Source organism: Parasteatoda tepidariorum, chromosome 7, assembly GCF_043381705.1.
Source record: "Parasteatoda tepidariorum isolate YZ-2023 chromosome 7, CAS_Ptep_4.0, whole genome shotgun sequence".
Lineage (NCBI taxonomy): Eukaryota > Metazoa > Arthropoda > Arachnida > Araneae > Theridiidae > Parasteatoda > Parasteatoda tepidariorum.
Window position 1 is genome coordinate 42,738,473 of NC_092210.1, and position 20,300 is coordinate 42,758,772.

Below are 20,300 nucleotides of genomic sequence, written 5' to 3' on the forward strand. Positions count from 1 at the left end.
AAGCTAATTACTGAGATTGGTAGGTGGTGCAAGTAAGAGATGAGAGCCTCCTAGTTAAAAACAAAAATATTATTCAATTGTATTAAAATATCTAATTATGGTATAAAGGTAGTTTACCTTAATTTTATTTATTTATTTTAATATTAAAGAATCAGAAGTTAGGATTATGTTACTTGAATTATTGTGTTTTTAATTTAAACATAGATTGAAGATAAGAATTGAACTACTTTGAATAACATTTATTCTTTTCGTTTTTACACACAAATTAAAGACTATGTTCCAATCTACGTAATTTGAGAGGAATGTTAAAAAAAAAATACATAATTCTTAGGAAATCAAACAGAAAAATATCACGAATATTGCTTTTCCTAATAATTTTTAAATCAGCACCGAACAGCATATATTGTCTTTCAAAATCGGAAGAATAAAAACAGAACTCATAATTTGGTCTTGAAAGAATTAAATTAAAATATTATCTGTAAGGCTTTATTTTTACATCGACATAGATACTTAAAATTTAAGAAACTTTAAAAGAAAATCACACCAAAGATCATTTTTTACAAAAAATATTAACACTTCATCATTTAATTCAACGATCATTGAAAAGGTTTTATTCTACAAAGAATGAAAATTTTAATTATTCCACATAATTTTTGATTCTAAAGTATGCATAATCAAAAACATTAAAGAAAATATAAAACTTAATATTGCAATCTTTTGCATGATTAAATTATAAAATGAGAAATATTTACCATCATATATCAAATTTTAAAATATATTTTCTCCAGAGAGAATTAATTTTTCCACACATCCACTATGAAACAAAAAATAACATTTTAAGCTGAACTCCCAAAAGTCTTAGAATTTCTATGAAGTGTGATACTTTTAAAAGAACTATTTTCAGAAAATTCAATTTAAAAAAAAAACGCATTTATAAGTTCTCTTGATGAACTTCAAAACTAAGTAAACACCAGACTATCTGTATGTGAATGCCTGCCAAACTAAAAAAGAAAAGAAAATCATAAGACAGATTCAGAAATAATAATTTTTAAAACTATGAAAGTTTATAAAATTTAGTTTCAAAGCAGAAAAGCAACAAACTTATAGAATTAGGTAACAAAATTAGAAACACTTATTTAAAAAAAAAAAAATTTATAATTTTCTATTTTAAGTCTTTAAGAGATATAAAAAAAAAATTTATTCAATCGTAACACCATAAGAAAATACAAAGTTTAAACCATATTAACATATAGTTTTTTAAAGAAATTGATTTACCTGTTCCCAAGCATATCACATTTCCCCTACTATCGGAACCACCTTTCTTCATTACAAGGGCAGCTAAGACTTTTCGGCCGCCCATGTATTCAGGAACCTGTAGCACACGTTCATTAAAAGTCTTATGGCTCAAAGCAGCTATCATATCAAATTGGCTGACAACAGGTGGGAGTTCATTGACTGATTCTGACTAAAAAAGGAAAAAAATCTCATTTAAAACTATTAATGGGAAAAAAATAACACACATATTTGAATAATAGCTTTCTAAAGATGTAATAAGAATTGATATGATTATTTTTTGACAGTTTTTACTTCCAATTCATTCTTCAGATATAGTTTCAAATAATTTATGAAAAGTTGAGTCCTAAGACTTATCTGAGCCAGAGACTATTTGTATGTCAAATAAAGGCTAAAATTTATAATAGCTACTTGATGTATAAAGAACTAAATTTTAAAAATAAAAAAATACTGTAAATCATTTCCCAACAGACTAATGAAAAAATGTAAGTAATATAAATTTTTAACACTAGGAAGATATTTTTATCATGTGCCATATTTTAATCTGCGTGTTAAATAATGTTAACTTTTCAATATTGCTTTTACAGACTTGTGATAATCAGTAAATATCTAGCACACTCAACATGTATCATGATAAAAAATATTAAATATTTCAAATGAATCATGCCAATTTAAATTTTGAACCACAACATATTTTTGTTAATATTTTAGTTTCAATAATAAAGATCAACTCTACAAGAATACCTTTCTATTGAATCAACAATCTAGAAATGATTTATAAACAGGAAAAGTTGCCTCGTTATATGCTCCTTATTACATTGAAAACACCATTCAAAGATAAATTTTTTCATTTAGAAAAATGGTATTTATATAATAGGTATTTAATAGAAAATATATTTAGTCTTAACATAAAGAGTCACTTATTAATAACCTTAAAGAATGAACTATTGAATTCGAATAAAATCACAAACTGATATCGTCAGTTTGCATTAATTACTCTATACATTTAGTCTTTCTTTTTTGTTTAAATTTATAATTCAACAGTTGCTTTTACAAGTTTGTCACAGTGCTATAAATTTATTATAGTTATAAATTTACATGGTTATAATTTAGTTTTAAAGCTCACTTTATTGTTTACACTTCTGAATACGAAGAAATCACCCGAAAAATTGATCTATAAAATACTTTAATCTACAGGGGTGCAGAAAATTCTCAATGCCTGATATTTCCCCAATAGTTTTTTTTAGTTTGAAATTCCCGTCAAATTAAAGATCTCTTAAGTTAAATTTGTTTTTAATATTTTAGTTTAACTTTTTTGAAATATTTTTAGAAAATAAAATTTGTGTTAAAATTTTGTGATCATAATATTTCCTTTAAAAAAGAATTCTGCATGCCATTTTAACCCATTTAATGAAATAGTGTCTCGAACCAATAAATGACCAGAAAAAATGCTAGTAATCAGAATACATGAAGTTACCCCCCTGTATTTTGAAGTGTTTCAAGTTTCTAAAAAATTTGCAAACTAATTTAGAAATGATTTAAAGGAAGGACATAAATTTTTGATAATGATTATATGTACTACTAGGATTATTTATAATTCTAAAAATACTAACAAAATTAAAATTTACGTAAAACTATTTGCATAGAAGTTTGTTTTCATATATAATGAATTCATTAACCGCGAGTACAGAAATTTTCAGGATACTCTGTATTAGATTTTTTCTGCTACACCTAGGAAAAGTCGAATGAAGAGCTTATTTCGTGTAGCACAGATTTTCCTTTTAAAAAAATCATTCACAATTATGTGCTGGTCACAATAGGCATAACATCATAAAGCATGGTCAAGTCCTGAAAATTAATCTCTGAGCAGAGAGGGCAGCCGAGAAAAGAGGAAACTAATGCCATTTAAAAAATTTAGTTAAAGAAATAATATAAATTAGGTAACATTATTGTAGGAATGTTACTGAATTTATAATATATATTATGTAATTAGAAAAGTTATTTTCCTACACTAGTGGCAAGAGAGCTGAATTTGCCGAAACCGCCATTTGCTACGAGACCTCTAACAGCTAATTCTGCGGCTTGTCGGCGAGCATCTTTCTTGGTTTTGTCCCAGGCTGTTGACAGTTCTTCTTCCCCCATGTATGCAACAGCTTTAAACCTAGAATCCAAACATAAATGAATAAATAAAATCAATATTTATTACAACTTTGAGAGAAGTTAGAAGGTGAACAGGAAATAGAATAATGTAATAGTTCAAACTTTCATTTAAACAAGGGGGGGAAATACCATTTTAAATAGTCAGCCTCAATGAATGTCTAAAACCTTTGGTTTTTTTTTTTTTTATAACATGAACAGGGCTCGTAAAATGTGGTCACTATCTTGGGAATTGAGCGTAATTTTTTCCTCTTTTGCACCAGCGTTCTCAACAGTCTTAGAAAAATTCTATTTTTCCTTACATTTGTACTCTTACTTATTCCTCAAACTTCTGATTCTAAACTTTATAAAGGGTGTTAATCAAACTAACTTAGTCAAAAATCAAAAGGAGATTACTCACATGTGCAATTTGAGATTCACGAATCTTAATAGTTTCGATTTAAAAGATATCTGGATTTTAATATTGCATTTCATGGAAATAGCCAATGAAAAAGTGGCTTGAAAAAAAATGTGAAGTCAAGATGAATACAGCGCAAATCTAACGCATATGTAGAAGAGTTATTATTATAATGCACAATTGTAATTAACTTTAGTAACAATATCAGATAAAAAGTATCAAGACTGTAAAAAAACTATGAAGAAATCTGTAACAGTAATTGCAGAAATACCACGTGGATTTAGGATGAAGCCAATGCAAACTCCAGCGTGTCAAAAGATTCACTTAAATGCAAGATTCAAAATATCTGTCAGACAAAAAATAGAAAAACTTGCTTGATTTTATTTTAGCAAAATAAGAAACTTAAGTTTTTTATTCACAATAATTGGGTAATTTTCGAGCAAAGTCTGAGATTTAGGAATTTTCCTACAATATTCTTCGAGCTCTGCTCACTTGAAAGTTGTAGCGAAGTTGCATCCGAATTTATAAATTTGCATTAAAAAAAACAGACTTTAATGAACCTTACTATGCTTAATCATAAATTGTCATTTAATATATACATTTAATTCTAAAAACATAATTCTTTGAAATTAAACAAATTATTATTTTAAATTTCTTTAAACAAATTTTATAATATTTTATTAGCATAGCTGTATTCAGCAAAATTTTAAATTTGGCAGAAAAAGAAACTAGACACGGGGAACATGTTACTGGCTGCCATTTCATATTCTAGGATCCTTATACATAAATGATACTTTTATGCTTACAGGGGTCTGTCCAGACATTTTGTGAAATGTCCGTTTTTGTAAAATTTTGAAAAAATAACTCGTAATTTGTGAATATAAAATAAACGTTAAGTCACATTCTTTCAACCACGGTCCTGCTTTTGTGAATTTGTGCAAATAGGGTCCTGTTTTTGCAAAAAACTTTTTCAAGGAGTTTTTAAATTGTAAAGACATACAAAATTATGCTCAACACTGTAAAATTATAATTGAAAAAAATTAAATTTTAAAAAATAAACAGCAATTGCTGCTACTAAATTAGAGATGCAACATACAAATATTTGGTATTTAGCCTATACTGCTGCAGCAGAATATTCATTTCGGACAAATAAAGGAAGAAGCGTCTGCCGAAGACAAAACTTAGTTCGTTTATATCTGAATTTTCTCTCCCCCCATTCCTGGGAAGGGTTTATTCGATTAACAAAACAATAATGAAGATGAACAAATTGGGAAGGATCCGTTTTTAAATTAAAATATTTTGTGAAGGGTCCGTTTTTATGAAAAGATATTTTGTGAAGGGTCTGTTAATGGATCCAAATTTCTTCTAAACAGATCCCTGGCTTACCAATCATAAAATAAAATCTAGTAGTATGCAACTCACTTAAAGTCTCAACTCATTAGAGGAAATAAAAATACTGAAAAATATGAATATCTATAAAAATAAATTTTTTGAAACTTTACAAGGTAAATCTCGAACCAGGAAATTTGTTTATCAAAAATGAAACTAGTAAAAGCTTATGGAGAAGGATTATTCAGGGTGCCATTTTATGTTGAGATGGTGGAATATTAAGGTGTGGGTGGAGTTTGTATTGGTATAGTGGGCCAGTTGGAGATAGTAATGAAAATAGAAGATGATTAATATAATACTTGAGACGGATTAGAATTAATAAAAAAAGCTTTTATTTAGTAGTATATTTGCAGAGCTCGAGATACCAAATATACATATCATCCATACGAATTTCAGTTGAATCAATTTTGCATAATATTAATAAGGACAGGCCATGGGAGATAAATCCCCCACAACCTGCCTAATCAAAAGCCAAATTAAAAAGTACATGTAATTTGTTCCCAACGGACACAGAAGCATGGGTAGGAGATCCAAAATTGGCGATTTAATAAATTATAACATAGCCAAAACAAAGCCAACCAGCATATCAATATTGGGTTTAAAATAATACCTTGGCGATCACGAGTCGCCAACAAATTTATGTGAATTATTACAACCATGCAACCGAAACATTTATTTGCGGTTAGAAATTAGAATAAAAGTTATAAATAGATTTTTGTTTTGGATTAATAATGAAATAAAAAGTATCTGTTGCATTGATCTATAAGAGAAGGATAAATATTATATGTTCATGTTTGTTTTTAAAAGATTAAGTCTTTGATTTATTTTAAAAGTAATTCTATTAATAAAAAAATCAGCTTAAGTAATCAAAGATATTTAAAAGATAGAAAATAAATTTGTAATGCCAATTGTGGCATCACAAAGCTTATATAGTTTCAAACAGCTGTAAGCAGAAAATATATCAAAACCATTAAATGCACACAAAATATTTAGTTTGTCAGATAAAAAGTTTTTTTAATGATTATTTTTTAGCTTCATAAGAAAAAAAAATTTGACACTTTATCTCCACTGAGATTGACTAACATTTAGTCACATTTTGATTACATTTGTACTCTAATGTACATTTCAACTATATTTTTTTTAAATAATTTTAATAAACACTTAAAGAAATGTACAAATATTTTAAATAGAACGATAATTACTTATAATGGACCACACAGCAAAATTCACTACTTGTTTACACAGGAGTTGTTACACAAATACGACAATATTGCTATGATTAACAGTAACAAACATCAAATATGATAGTATTGCGATCATTATAGATAGTATAGCATATAAAAAGATAATATTGCAAATATTATACATAATGATAGTTATCGAATACATTTTTATGAGTGTTGATAAATTTTATTACGGTTACAAAATACTGACCAATGCTAAAGTATATAAATTAATGAAATTTGAAATATATCCCATTATATTGTGCAACAGACACCTTTTAGAATACAAAATAAAAATTTGTACTTGTGGGTTATACGGATCAATATTTATGTCGTGAACAACTCGAAGAAACAGTCGCCAACATGTGGTGCCATAACTAATAAATGCCTATATATCTAATATTTTTTGCTTGATTCCATTTTTTACCACTTACAGAATAAAAGGTTATGCAAGTAATAGAAAAAGTTTTTATAACTAAACTCAGTGGCGCAACAGCCCATAGAGGGCCTACTGTGCCAATCTCAGTTTTCTTGGCATTGGGCTCTTGGATGCAGGAGCAGGTGTTCTGGTTTTAGGTGCTCAGTCGAACGCAGAATCCCCAGTGTTTAGTTCCCAAGCATGCTTGGAACCCAGGACCACGGGAACGCTAAGCGCTACCACTCAGTAACCGGGCGTCTGTTTTTATAACTTCCATAAATTACGACGGAAAAAAAAACATGCAAAAACCATGAAAAATCCTTTCAAGACCATCTTTTGGAAGTTATTCAACTTAATGAAAATAACATACTAAAAGTATTACAAAACTACAAATCAGAAGCCTTTTATCAAAAAGTTTCTATTAAAAAAAAAACTTTAATATTTCATTCTTAAACAATATAAATTAATATAAGAGGAACATATTTTATGGTAGTGACACTTTATGTTGCAAACATTTGTTTTTTTATATAAAATCTAAAAATAGTGTAGAATAGTTAGATACACATTTAATAGTTAGATAAAAAGCATTGGGATAGCAATAATAGATAATTTAGTTAAGAATTATGTATGAGAATAATAATATTAATATTTATATGTAAGATTAATACTAAGATTTAAAAATAAATATTAAAATTTAAATATAAAATAATATTTTTACAGATAAAACAATTATAATTTAAAAATAAAACTGAGATAAAAGTTTAATTATAAAACATAAAACTAGCATTAAGATAAAAATTACATTACTTTTAACTTGAATAAAATAAAAATTGTATAGAGGTTTTTATTTTTTGAAATAAAAAGAGCCCTAAAGAATTTTTCACTCTAGTTAAAGATAAAGACAAGTTCCCGATATCCATACAAATTATTTTAAATAATAATTTCAGGGCAAATTTTAGATAATTATCATGTGCTTTTAACCCTTTCTTTCCTATAGAAAATATAGTATTAATGAAGAAAAAAATTATTCCCTGAACATTTCTTAAAATAAGTTTAAAATAATAAAAAAAAGTATTCAGATTACGAACCTTGGATTGTGAGGAGGTCCCTCTGATAAAACGATTTCAACCTTCGTATCAATGTGATTTCTTTGGCCATATTCGTATAGAGCACTCACAGGGTTTTTCATTAAGGCAGCAAAGCTGTCGCTGTTTAGGACGTCATTTACATAATGAGCAGCTGAATTTTGCTCAGGAATTTTCCCTGCTGCAGCTTTAGCAGCGGCTGCAGCAGCTTTACGAGATGCATTTCCTGACTCATTGTTCTGCCTAGAATTACGAGAATTCATACGTCCATTGACATGTGGAGTTTCATTGTCTGATTGCTTTGATGAATTGGGAGCACCCTTACCGGATGATTCGTTGTTTTTATTCATACTTGGCACCTGTAAGGAGCTCATAAGATTCATCAAATCTGGAGTAATGGGTATTGATCCATTATTGTCCATGGCTGCATTGTCTTGATAAGTTTTCATCAAGTTCTCAGGTATATCACTTCCATTTTTCAGGTGAGACCTACTGGACTCAGCGTACGCGTTATTCGCGTTCACTTCGGTGGGCGATTCAATTGCACAGCTTGACTCCTCATATGATAGATTGTTAGGCAACAAGCCTTTTACTCCATTTTTGTATTTTTGCCTGCCACCTAATGGAGTCAAAGGCTTTGTGTATTCAATTTCCTTCGGAACATTGTTTGGTAGATTGTTATGCATAAAAGTTTGTTCTTCCCGTTTATATTCAGTCTGTTTTGCTGATTTATCCACAATGTTATTCATTAACTGTTCACCAAGTTGCCACATGGGAGGCGATTCATTAACTTTGGTAACAACGCCTTTTTGTTGTAACTTGTAGAGGAGAGGATTTATTTCTTTTTTGTTATTCAGTCCAACACCCTTAACTAGATCTTTGGTATGTATTGCTGTTTGAGCCCTTTTCAGATAATTTATAATACGAAGAACAATATCATCTTGAGGTATTGCATTGCTTTTATTGACAACTGTGCAAAACATTGAATAATTGTCCTGAAACACTAATCCTAAAGACATTAAGTGCTGTAGAGCCATCTTCACAATAGGTTCTGGGAATCCCAATAAACTGCATAAAGCTTTGCAAGAAAGAGGACCTAAAAAAACATTTTAATAAGTTTTTAAAAAACTATTAAGCTTATATACATAATTTTCTTTCTTAGATTAAATGTGTATAACTACGTGTATAAATGGAACATATATACGATGCGCCAGATGAAATAAAATAAATTTCACACATTTTACTTGCTACTTCCCTTTTAATCTGAACTCTAATCTTTATTTCTACTGAACTAATCTTTCATTTCCTCAAAAAAAAATATATTCCAACTAGGGGAGATTTTGGATTAGACAACTATGCAAAAATCAAAAGTCTGACATGGGATAAATTTGTAATACAATTCTTTTAAAACATTTCTATAAAGAAAATTATGAATTGCTTAATATGAGTAGAGCATGAACGAAATGCATACCCATCAAGAAATATTGTAACTTATCTTTAAAATTATCATAAACTCTATTGTTCATTTGCTTATCATCAGATAATTCCTTTTCTTAGAAAATAAAGATACATTGCAGCTTTAATCTAATATTTCACTTATGTTATTTTCTATTGATTCCAAGAAGTAAATAAAGCTTCATTAGTGTTCTAATAAAGCTAAGTTCCAACAGCTTTAAATGTAAACTACAAAATCAAATATCAGAAGATATTCTTACATCAGACATTAAAGCATTAAGCTTTATTTGCAATCAGTTTAATATTTTCTACCAATGCATGTTTGCTTCTTTTTTTCTTTCCTGTAAATATTTTGACTATAAACTTAACGTAATATAAACTATAACAATGAAAATTAAAAAGTATATACAAAAAAAAAATTTAATTTAAAAACTTACTCTGTAAAAAAAAATTATGACATAAATCTTCTTGTTTTTAATTTTGACTATGGTTCTTATTACACTATAATGTCATAAAAATAAGGCAACAAATCCCATTTAATTGCTATTGATAGCTTTGTTTTACATTTGCTTTGCTTCAAAATTTCACCCCGAATAAAAAAAGATTACAAAAATTAAAGATTTAGATTAACAAAGCTGTCTTGACAGAGTGATTAAGAAATGCTACTCTGAATTAATCAATTTGGACTGATTTGTAAAAGAAATTGCTAAATTACAGGAATAATTCAATAAGTAGAATAAAATAACCAAGGACTCTTAACAATTTTACAGGTAAAAAAAAGTTGAGACTTAACAATAAAAAAATTAGAGGAAAAGGGAGCCATGTCAGAAAAAGAAAAATTATGCATTGCAAAAACCCATTCTAAGCTTAAACATTTAGCACATAACCACACTGTTTTAAAAAACATGAATAATTTTCCTTAGTGACAAAGTTTAGGCTAAAAAATCTTTCTAAGACTGACTCTAAGAACAATTAAAAGCAAAGTTTTGATTCACTAACCTATTTTTTGTTGTTTAAATAGTATTATACAATTCTATTCCAATAAAATATTATTCAATTCAATGACAGAAAATATTTTGAGAAGCTATTCAGCATTGCAATATCTTTTAAAAATGAATATTTAATTATTTTTCTTCCCAAAAATTTAAAATAGAATGTAAAAATAAGAATAATAAGAATATCTTCTCGCTCCCGTGAAAATGACGGGCTGGAGTGTTCAGTAGTAATGCGCCAATAAGAATAAAACTATTTCATTTATTTTGCCCGGAAAACATTATTTCTCATTTTGCATATCATATAGCAGTACCAGTATATTTTTAAGATAATTGTAAATAGTTAATTTATTTTAAACTAGATACTAGCACTAATCAAATACGTGTATTTGGCAAAATAGACACTTTTATGACCGTTTTCTTGAAAATTAACCGAACATTAAGGGGTTAATAAACAAATTTAAAATTTTTAACTTTTTTACAAATTTAATTTAATAAAAAATTAAATTTCCATTAGGTTTTTTCTTTTTAAATTAATATCTAAGATGCTTCAATATCTCTCAATTAAAAACACCTAGTCTTGTTTTCTCAAATGCTTTCAGTTTTGTTATGGAAAACAAATGTCTATGAGTGTTCTCATGCCTAACTAACTTCATGAGAATATGAAAAAACATGTCTAATAAACTCATTCATCTATATCAAAAACACATACTGGCAGATAATTTTTTTATTTATTTGACAAGCAGCAAGTTTTTTGCACNTTACTTGCTACTTCCCTTTAAATCTGAACTCTAATCCTTATTTCTACTGAACTAATCTTTCATTTCCTCAAAAAATATAATATTCTAACTAGAGGAGTTTTAAAATTAGACAACTATGCAAAAATCAAAAGTCTGACATGGGGTAAATTTGAAATACAAGTCTTTTAAAGCATATTTCTATGAAGAAAATTTTGAATTGCTTAATATGAGTAGAGCATGAACTAAATACATACACATCAAGAAATATTGTAACTTATCTTTAAAATTATCATAAATTCTATTGTTCATTTGCTTAACATTAGATAATTTTTTTCTTAGAAAATAAAAATACATTACAGCTTTAATCAAATATTTCAGTTATGTTATTTTCTATTGATTCCAAGAACTAAATAAAGCTGCATTAGTGTTCTAATAAAACTAAGTTCCAACAGCTTTAAATGTAAACTGGAAAATCAAATATCAGAAGATATTCTTACATCAGACATTAAAACATTAAGCTTTATTTGTAATCTGTTTAATATTTTCTACCAGTTAATAGTTCTTTTTTTTTGTAAATACTTTAACTATAAACTTAACTGAATGAAAACTATAACAATGAAAATTAAAAGGTATATACAAAAAAATAATGTAATTTAAAAACTTACTCTAAAAAAAAAGGGCATACATTTTCTTGTTTTTAATTTTGACTATGGTTCTAATTACACTATAATGTCATAAAAATAAGGCAGGAAATCCCATTTAATTGCTATTGATAGCTTTGTTTCATATTTGTTTTGTTTCAAAATTTCATCCTGAATTTTAAAAAATGATTAAAAAAATTCAAGATTCAGATTAACGAAGCTGTCTTGACAGTGTGATTAAGAAATGCTACTCGGAATTAATCAATTTGGACTGATTTGTAAAAGAAATTGCAAAAATGCAGGAATAATTCAATAAGTAGAATAAAATAACTAATGACTCGAAACAATTTTCCAAGTAAAAAAAAAGTTAAAGACTAACTGTAAAAAATTAGAGGAAAAGGGAGCCATGTCAGAAAAATTATACATTACAAAACCCATTTTAAGCTTAAACATTTAGCACATAATCACACTGTTTTAAAAAACAGGAATAATTTTCTTCAAAGAGAAAGTTTAGGCTAAAAAATCTTTCTAAGAATGAGTTTCAGAATAATTAAAAGCATAAAGTTTTGATTTACTAACCCATTTTTTTGTTGTTTAAACAGTATTATACAATTCTATTCCAATAAAATATTATTCAATTCAATGACAGAAAATATTTTGAAAAGCTATTCAGCATTGCAATATCTTTTAAAAATGAATATTTAATTTTTCTTCCCAAAATATTTAAAATAGAATGTAAAATTACGAAATACTTAATAAACAAAATTAAAATTTTTAACTTTTTTACAAGCTTAACTTAATAAAAAATTAAATTTCCATTAGGTTTTTTCTTTTTAAATTAATATCTAAGATCCCTCAATATCTCTCTCAGTTAAAAACGCCTAGTCTTGTTTTCTCAAATGCTTTCAGCTTTGTTATGGAAAACAAATGTCTATGAGTGTTTTCATGCCTAACTAACTTCATGAGAATTACTAATATCAAAAAACATGTTTAATAAACTCACTCATCTATATCAAAAACACATACTAACAGATAATTTTTTTTTTTTTTTTTNTTTTTTTTGGACAAGCAACGAGTTTTTTGCACTGTCATAAAATCTATTCAAATAGATAATGATTTTTTTTATGTTTTAACTCACACATTCAAGTTAGGAGCAATTATCTTTTTTAAAAAAAATTTACCATGAAAATAATCTAGTACTTCAGGTAATTATTTGAAATTTTCAAAAAATAATTAAGATATGGACTTTAATGAACAATAATATTTCCTAGCTTTTTCAATTCTCAATTAATTTTTAATTTTTGAGTGCATGCACAAAAAAAATAATAAATAAACCTTTCACAGAGATAGAAGCAAGTAATTGCTTTTTCTTAGATTGCTTTAAAAAATTAGAATATGTCTTCCCTCATTCCGTAAGAGACGTTTGAAATACAACATAAATTTCATAATTACACAAATTTCTTAGTTTTGTCAAAAACTTTTTTTTAATTGATTTAATTTTTATCTCAAAAATATGAATCAATCAAATAAGCTAAAAAATGGGAGGTCCGATAATTTGGTTGCATCATACGAAAAAATTTATATTAAAAAAAAAAAGAGGTTTTCTATTGCCACTGAATATAATATGAAAATAGCTTAATCCCCCCTAAAATATGTTAACTTATAAACAAAGAATTTATATAAAATAAATGATAAATAGGTGTAAGTTGTTTTAAATTTCACACTAAAAAAAATTTTACTAGTTGACATTTTAAATTATTTACATTTTTTATTTTCTTATAAAAAAAAGTTTAAGTGAATTTAAATTAAGATTTTAATCAGGATTTTTATCAAGCTGATTTAAATCAGCGAACTCAGCTTAAACATGATTAATGTCTTGTTGCATTTCACTTAAAATAATAAAATCAATTGACTAGAATTATCAGGACTAAAAAATACCCTGAAAAATAAATAAAACTCATAAAAATTCAAACAGAATATACTCTAAGTTTGACTAGAAATCAAAAATAGTAACCCAGAAACCTTTCAGACAAAATATATCTCATAATGACTATAGCAATTTAAAAAGAGTAGAACCAATGAAAGCTAATTCACATATAACACAGTAAAAAAAAAAACATAGCTAACAACTTAAACTTACTAATTCATAATAAAAATATATGTTTCAAAGCATTACCTTTTTGTTTGTGCAGTATATTGAGCACAGCTTCAGCAGGTTTGGAAAGATATGCTGATGGATTAATGCTGTTTGCAGCATTTTGCATGGGTAAAGGAGGAGCAGGGATTTGGCGACCACTAAAAGATTGGCAAAATTCCTCGGATGTGGTACTACTAACTACTGTATGATAAGCAACCTATTAAAAGATACTTAACTTTAAAAAAGAAAGAAATTTGTGCTACCAAGAACAAAACAATCTTGTTCCAAAGATACAAAGTAGGATACTTTTCAATTGGATAGGTAAAAGGAAATTTTAAAAAAAATTTTTACTTTTTTCAAATCATTTTATTTTTTAGGAATGCCCATTTTGTTCAATGTTTAAAAAAAAATTTTATTAAATTAAAAAAATTGGAAGTTACCTTTATGGTGATTTTCCTTGCACCCAATTAACCAAAAAGTATTCAAAATACATATACCAAAGTATCTTGGAATAAACATCTTTCTGAAAATCTTAGAAACAACAAAGCAATGGTAATATCTTATTTTGATTTATTTTATGCCAAATATTTTTCATAGCCAATTGAGCAAAATTTTAACATTAACTGAAAATTTTCAATTAACATTAATTGATGGTAAGATAATTATATAATAAAAACTTTTTTGCTCAATTTCATCATGTTCACAAAATGTTTGACAGTTAAGGTAACTGAAATAAAAATTAGGGTAGAGTCCTACTTCAAGCTTTTAACATATTATCTTCATAGAAAGCACTCTTAGTCAGATTTATGACAATCTATGTTTTGTACTTGCAGAGGACACAATATGCAGAGTTGAGTGAAAAACTTACTATTTTATGATAGCAGAAATTAAATTTGTATTACTTAAATTTGAGCCTACTTAAGCGAACATAAAAATATGAAATCATTTAAAATTCAGGTTTTCATTTTTTTTATTTCTTTTAGAAAAAAGAAATTGTCAACAAAAAACTATTTTAAAAAAGGAAATATCTAGATAAAAATTTATAATAAAAAAGTTTAAATGTTCTTACTTTCACAAAGAAATATCAATACTGTGTACGAAATTCTCTGGCAAAAATCCAAGATCATGCACAGGTACACAGCATAAAGACTAATTAAAATTGGTACCTTTATTTTTGGTTAATTCAGTGTAATCAAAGCTATGAAAGATGGGCAATGTTATTGTAAATTTAAGGACATGATTATAAACTTTATGAATACATTTTTCTTGAGAAAAAATTTTTTATCCGAGGTCTGGTAGTTTGATAAAATCTGATATTGTATTGTGCTACAAAATTTTTACAAAGTTATGAAAACCAGAGTTGGCATTTTGTCCAAAAGAAACCTGCTTCTTCCAGGACAATATGAGAAAATGAGAGAAACCAAAAACCACCAATACAATAGTTTAACTATAAGTATTATAAGATTTTAGATGGCTCAGCAGGTAGTCAAAAAACTGGGTTTCCTCAAAAACATTTAACATACTGGGTTTTTACATGGTTACATTGAATTTTTATGAAGTTAATTAAGTTTCTTAATTATTTTTTCTTTATACTCTTGTTGCATTAATAAAAAATAGCATTAATTTAATTTGTTAATTTTGCATTTTAAACAGGGTTCCCACTCTATGATGAGATTGAAATTCAAGGACTTTCCAGGACTTTTCAAGGACCTCAACAAAATTTTCAAGGACCTTNTGTAACAAGACACACAAGTCAGGGAAAAAGAGTATTTTAAATATATTTTTTACAAATAAAATTACTTTCCTATTTCATTAAATTGTAATTTTAAAAATATCACATTTTGGTAATAATCTAAAATTATTATATAAAAAAAACTCATTTTTTAATTGCGTAAAATCATGAACCGAGCCCACCCAGGTTTAAATCAATGTGTACCACCTTGTCTTGGAAGCAGGGGCGTACGCAAGAGAGGGATTTAGGGGTTTAAACTCCCCCCTTGAGCTCAGATAAAATGGCAAAAATAAAAATTTTAGTAGAAGTTATGCGGGATATTATTTTTTAAGACTATATATTTTTATTTGCCTTATGCCTACTTTTATTTTTCATGGTATTTTTGAGTATACTGAAAAAACATTTACTATAAAAGGGTTATACTTTTGAAACCAAATTCACGTGATACTGTTACAGGCTGCTTTGCAAGAATGTAACAATTTTGAATTATTTTGATAAAAAATCATGACCTGAAATTAGATAGGTGACAGCATCTAGAACCAATGAAAGTTTTTCTGTTGAACAGAAATGTCATACTTCCATTGAAGAAAACGTTTCTAGCATAACAAAATCTGATGAATGAGAAAGTGGCCCTCAAAATGCTACTTCCCACCCATATGACATTGCACATTTTTCAGAAGATATTACATGCGAGAAGATATTTCATTATGTTCCTAAACTTAAAAAATCAAATCAAAATTTAACTAAACAATGCTGTCTAAATGAAAAGTAAAAATTGTCTAGCTGTCTAAATTAGGGAAATAATAGTGCTTTATTACATACTCGAATTTCTTTTAGTAGTTTCAGAAAATTATGAACACCCCCCTTGAAAAAATTCTGCGTACGCCACTGCTTAGAAGTAAAGACAGCTGGTGCACAATTCTGACCACATTGCCACCATCCTGTTGGTAACAATTGTGGAGCCTTAATCTCCATTACCTTGGCCAACAACAGGCTGTTTTGTAAATGATTTACTTTTTTAAAAGTATTCTTAGAGTATCTTAAATTTAAGAAAGAAAATTTAATATATTAAGTTAAGTAATTAGGTTAAAAAGTTAATAGATAGATAATAATTAGGTTAAATTTTTCACATCTATCTTTCTAAAATAATTATTTTTGTATTTGTTTCAGTTTTATACAGAGTTTTAAAATCAGTAGTTCATAATATTATTTAAGAATCTGAGTATTCATACTTTATAGCAGTTAAAATTTAGTTTTCTAATTTTAATTTGGAATTCAATTTCTGATTTAAAATTTCAGCAGTAATTTCAGCAGATTTTACTATACTCAAACTTTAGTTTTTGACTACAACAACTGTTTTTTGAAATGACACATCAAAAACCTGTCGAAAAGTGTCAAAAATTGACATAAACTGTCAAAATCCATCAAAAACATGGGGCAAGTTTCTTTATTGACTTAGGAGACATTTCATTAAATGCTCAATCATTACGATACTTGACTAATGTACTACAATAATTATGATTTATAGAATACATCTCATAAAAAAAGTAGCCAAAATTTTTAAAAATATTGATTTTTCTAAAGGTATTCTTAATACTTTAAGACCCATATTATAAATATTAGGCTTATATTACAGGTAATAACTCAGTTATTTATTATCAATCTTAATATTGATTTTAATTTTTTTTACGTTACAATTTAAGCATATTTTTTAGATTAAGTAAAATTAAAGCATTCACCAATAACTGGCTGATCTCAAATTATAATTTTTTTTTATTGATTCACAATATTTGTTGTTAATTATATCAGGGGTGCAGAATATGACTGCGCAAACGAGGCTTTAGAGAATATTCAGACAGCCACAGTGAAATTTTTGGCCTTAAATAATTCCTACCAAATTTTTTATTTAAAAATGTGTCGCTTTGCAAACTTTTTTCTTGTTAAAAAAACACAAAGAATGAAAACTAACAAATACACAAATTAACATAAGTTTATAAGTGGGAACTTTGAATTGCTACTATTTCAATATACAATAAAACCTTACATTATGGATATTCCTACAAAACAGACATTTTTGATTTCCCATTAATCTTCTATAAATAAACCATTATGAACCTTCTCCGCAAAGCGGACACTACTGTAATAGTGCGCAGACAGTTATTTATGCCCCAAAACCTTATTTTCATCTCTTCAAACCAGAAACCAATTTTTCTAAATTTAAAAAAAAAAAAAATTTTACTTTAACAGGGTTCCAACTCTATTTTTTTAAAAAAAATTCAAGAACTTTTCAATGACTTTCAAGGACCTATTCAGTATTACAATTACATAATAAATTACATGTCAACTAGATTTTACAATTATGTAGAAGCATAAATTGTATATTTTTAAAGCACAATGCTTACTTGACAACAAAAAAAATTATTAAATTTATCATCTAATGATACAAATGGTTGATAGTTACATTGCTGTTTTCAAATCACTTTGAAAAATTCTAATTAACTAAAAATTAAAAATAAATAAAAAAAACTCTGATTGACATAGGACACTAGCCAACTTTTAAAAACTAGCATCAGTGAAACTTTTCTTGAAAAATTTAATGAAGTGAATTAGAATTGATGAAATTGTGTGAATGAATAACGCATATTACAAAGCACAGTAAATAATTGAAAAAGTTTTGTAATTGCATGGTTATTAAAATATAAATAGTTTTATTTAATATGTTAGATCAAATTTTAGGTTACAGGAAATGTGAAAAATTATTTAAAATATCAAAATATATCTATTTAACATATCTATTCAATTTTACTAACAAATTATCTACTTTGTTACCTCAGAAAATTAGTATTGTATTTTGAACATAATAAAATCTATTCTAGAGCAATATTTTACAGAAAACTAAGACTTACCAAGCTTTATTTTCTTTAAAATACATATATCCATAAAATGTGAAGCGAGATTTTTAAAATTAGGTGAATATGCATAATTTTCACTAAGCGTAATTTTTAAATCGCATTTATATGAATCTACACTATATGTAAATCAAAATTATAACAAAGTTGAAGTAAGTCTAAAAGATTATGTAAATCACGTATCACAATGTGTGATTTGTAAATTGAAATTGAATTGCGGTTATGTTNAATTTTTAAAATTAGGTGACTATGCATAATTTTCCCTAAGCGTAATTTTTAAATCACATTTATATGAATCTACACTATATGTAAATCAAAATTATAACAAAGTTGAAGTAAGTCTCAAAGATTATGTGAATCACGTATCACAATGTGCGATTTGTAAATTGAAATTGAATTGCGGTTATGTTTCTTAAATCGGAACAATATGAATAGCAAATGATACAAAATGCACAAACTAATAAGACGTAAATCACAATGTGTGATACATGAATCACTTTAATATGAATTATGTTGCGTAATTAGCTAATAGTTTTCATGTGAATTGTGATCATTATGATGCAAACTGCAATTTGTGAATCGAAAGGTGCTTTATAGATCAGCTATGAGTGATTCTTAAACCATTTTGATAAGAATTGCAAGTGATAATTCTCAAATCTCTTTTGTGAATCGCAATTTGTGCTTTGTAAACTACTAGGATGAAAATTGTTAGGCATGATTCTGAAATTACTTAAATATGTATCACGTTATATGATTCAGAAATAACTTTAATGGGAATCATGATGTGTGAATCCTGATGAGTAATTTGCATATCACTTTAAAGTAATATTCAACATGTGATTCATAAATCACTTTCATTCCTAGAAAATTTCATACGAATTCCGATCCGTAAATCAAGAATCAGTTTAATGTGAATCACAATGTTTATTCATAATCAATTAAATATGTAGAACTAAATTTTATTTATTAGCTGTAAAAACTAAACGTAAAAATTTGGTTATAAATGATTAAAATTAATTTCGCTTCATACATAAATTAAAAGAACAAATAGGATAACAATATTAACCTGTCGTAATAATGAAGTTGAAACACATTTCTAAATCGATTAAACACTATATATCATTCGAAAACTACGGCTGCAAAACCTAAAATTTGCTAGAAATGTCAGCTTTCAAAACATCATAGAGATGAACAATAATCGGGTGTGAAAAATCTAGGAGTAGCTTTGCATCTTCTTTAACCCCTTTTCACTCAAGCATTTCCTTTTCAAGCATTAAAAATTGTATCAATCAGAATTACTATCTTTGAATTTATTACAAGGACTTTTCAGGGCCCTGATTTTTTTCAAAAAAATTCAAGGACTTACAAGTTTTTTCAAGTACTGTGGGAATCCTGTTTAAACTCTAAGAAAAAAATATACAATGTTAACCACTTGCCTTATCCACCACTAAAAATATTAAGCTATTTCCTAGCTAAAGAACCAATCATTCTCCTGTCATCTTCCTTTATCTTTGCAAAGAAAGGAGAGAAAATGATAATGCTCATGTAAAATATTTCAGATAGAGACATCTTTTGATCTTTTCATATCGACATTACAAGCTAAGAGACCCTACAAGCCGAAATGATGCCTTAAATGCTCTTAATCCTTCTTACCCATAGAAAATTCTTTTCTATTTCCTTTTTTTTTCTTAGACTGCATCTAACATAGTTGGGTAAAAAAAAAAAAAAAAAA

General features: G+C 27.0%; 1 protein-coding gene across 4 annotated transcripts in view; it reads right to left on the reverse strand.

The window, feature by feature from the left end:
• The window catches only part of LOC107455886 (uncharacterized), a 43,861-nt gene that overhangs the window by 18,733 nt on the left and 4,828 nt on the right, over nt 1–20,300 (reverse strand). For 2 of the 4 annotated variants that reach the window (XM_043048062.2, XM_043048063.2), the window contains exons 2-6: nt 13,967–14,144; nt 7,966–9,058; nt 3,304–3,454; nt 1,276–1,465; nt 12–50 (exon numbers count right to left, since the gene is read on the reverse strand). In XM_043048062.2, coding sequence (XP_042903996.1) covers nt 12–50; nt 1,276–1,465; nt 3,304–3,454; nt 7,966–9,058; nt 13,967–14,144 — 1,651 coding nt within the window. The remainder of the gene's footprint in view (nt 1–11; nt 51–1,275; nt 1,466–3,303; nt 3,455–7,965; nt 9,059–13,966; nt 14,145–20,300) is intronic. The other 2 variants (XM_016073608.3, XM_071183345.1) reach the window with 1 other exon arrangement.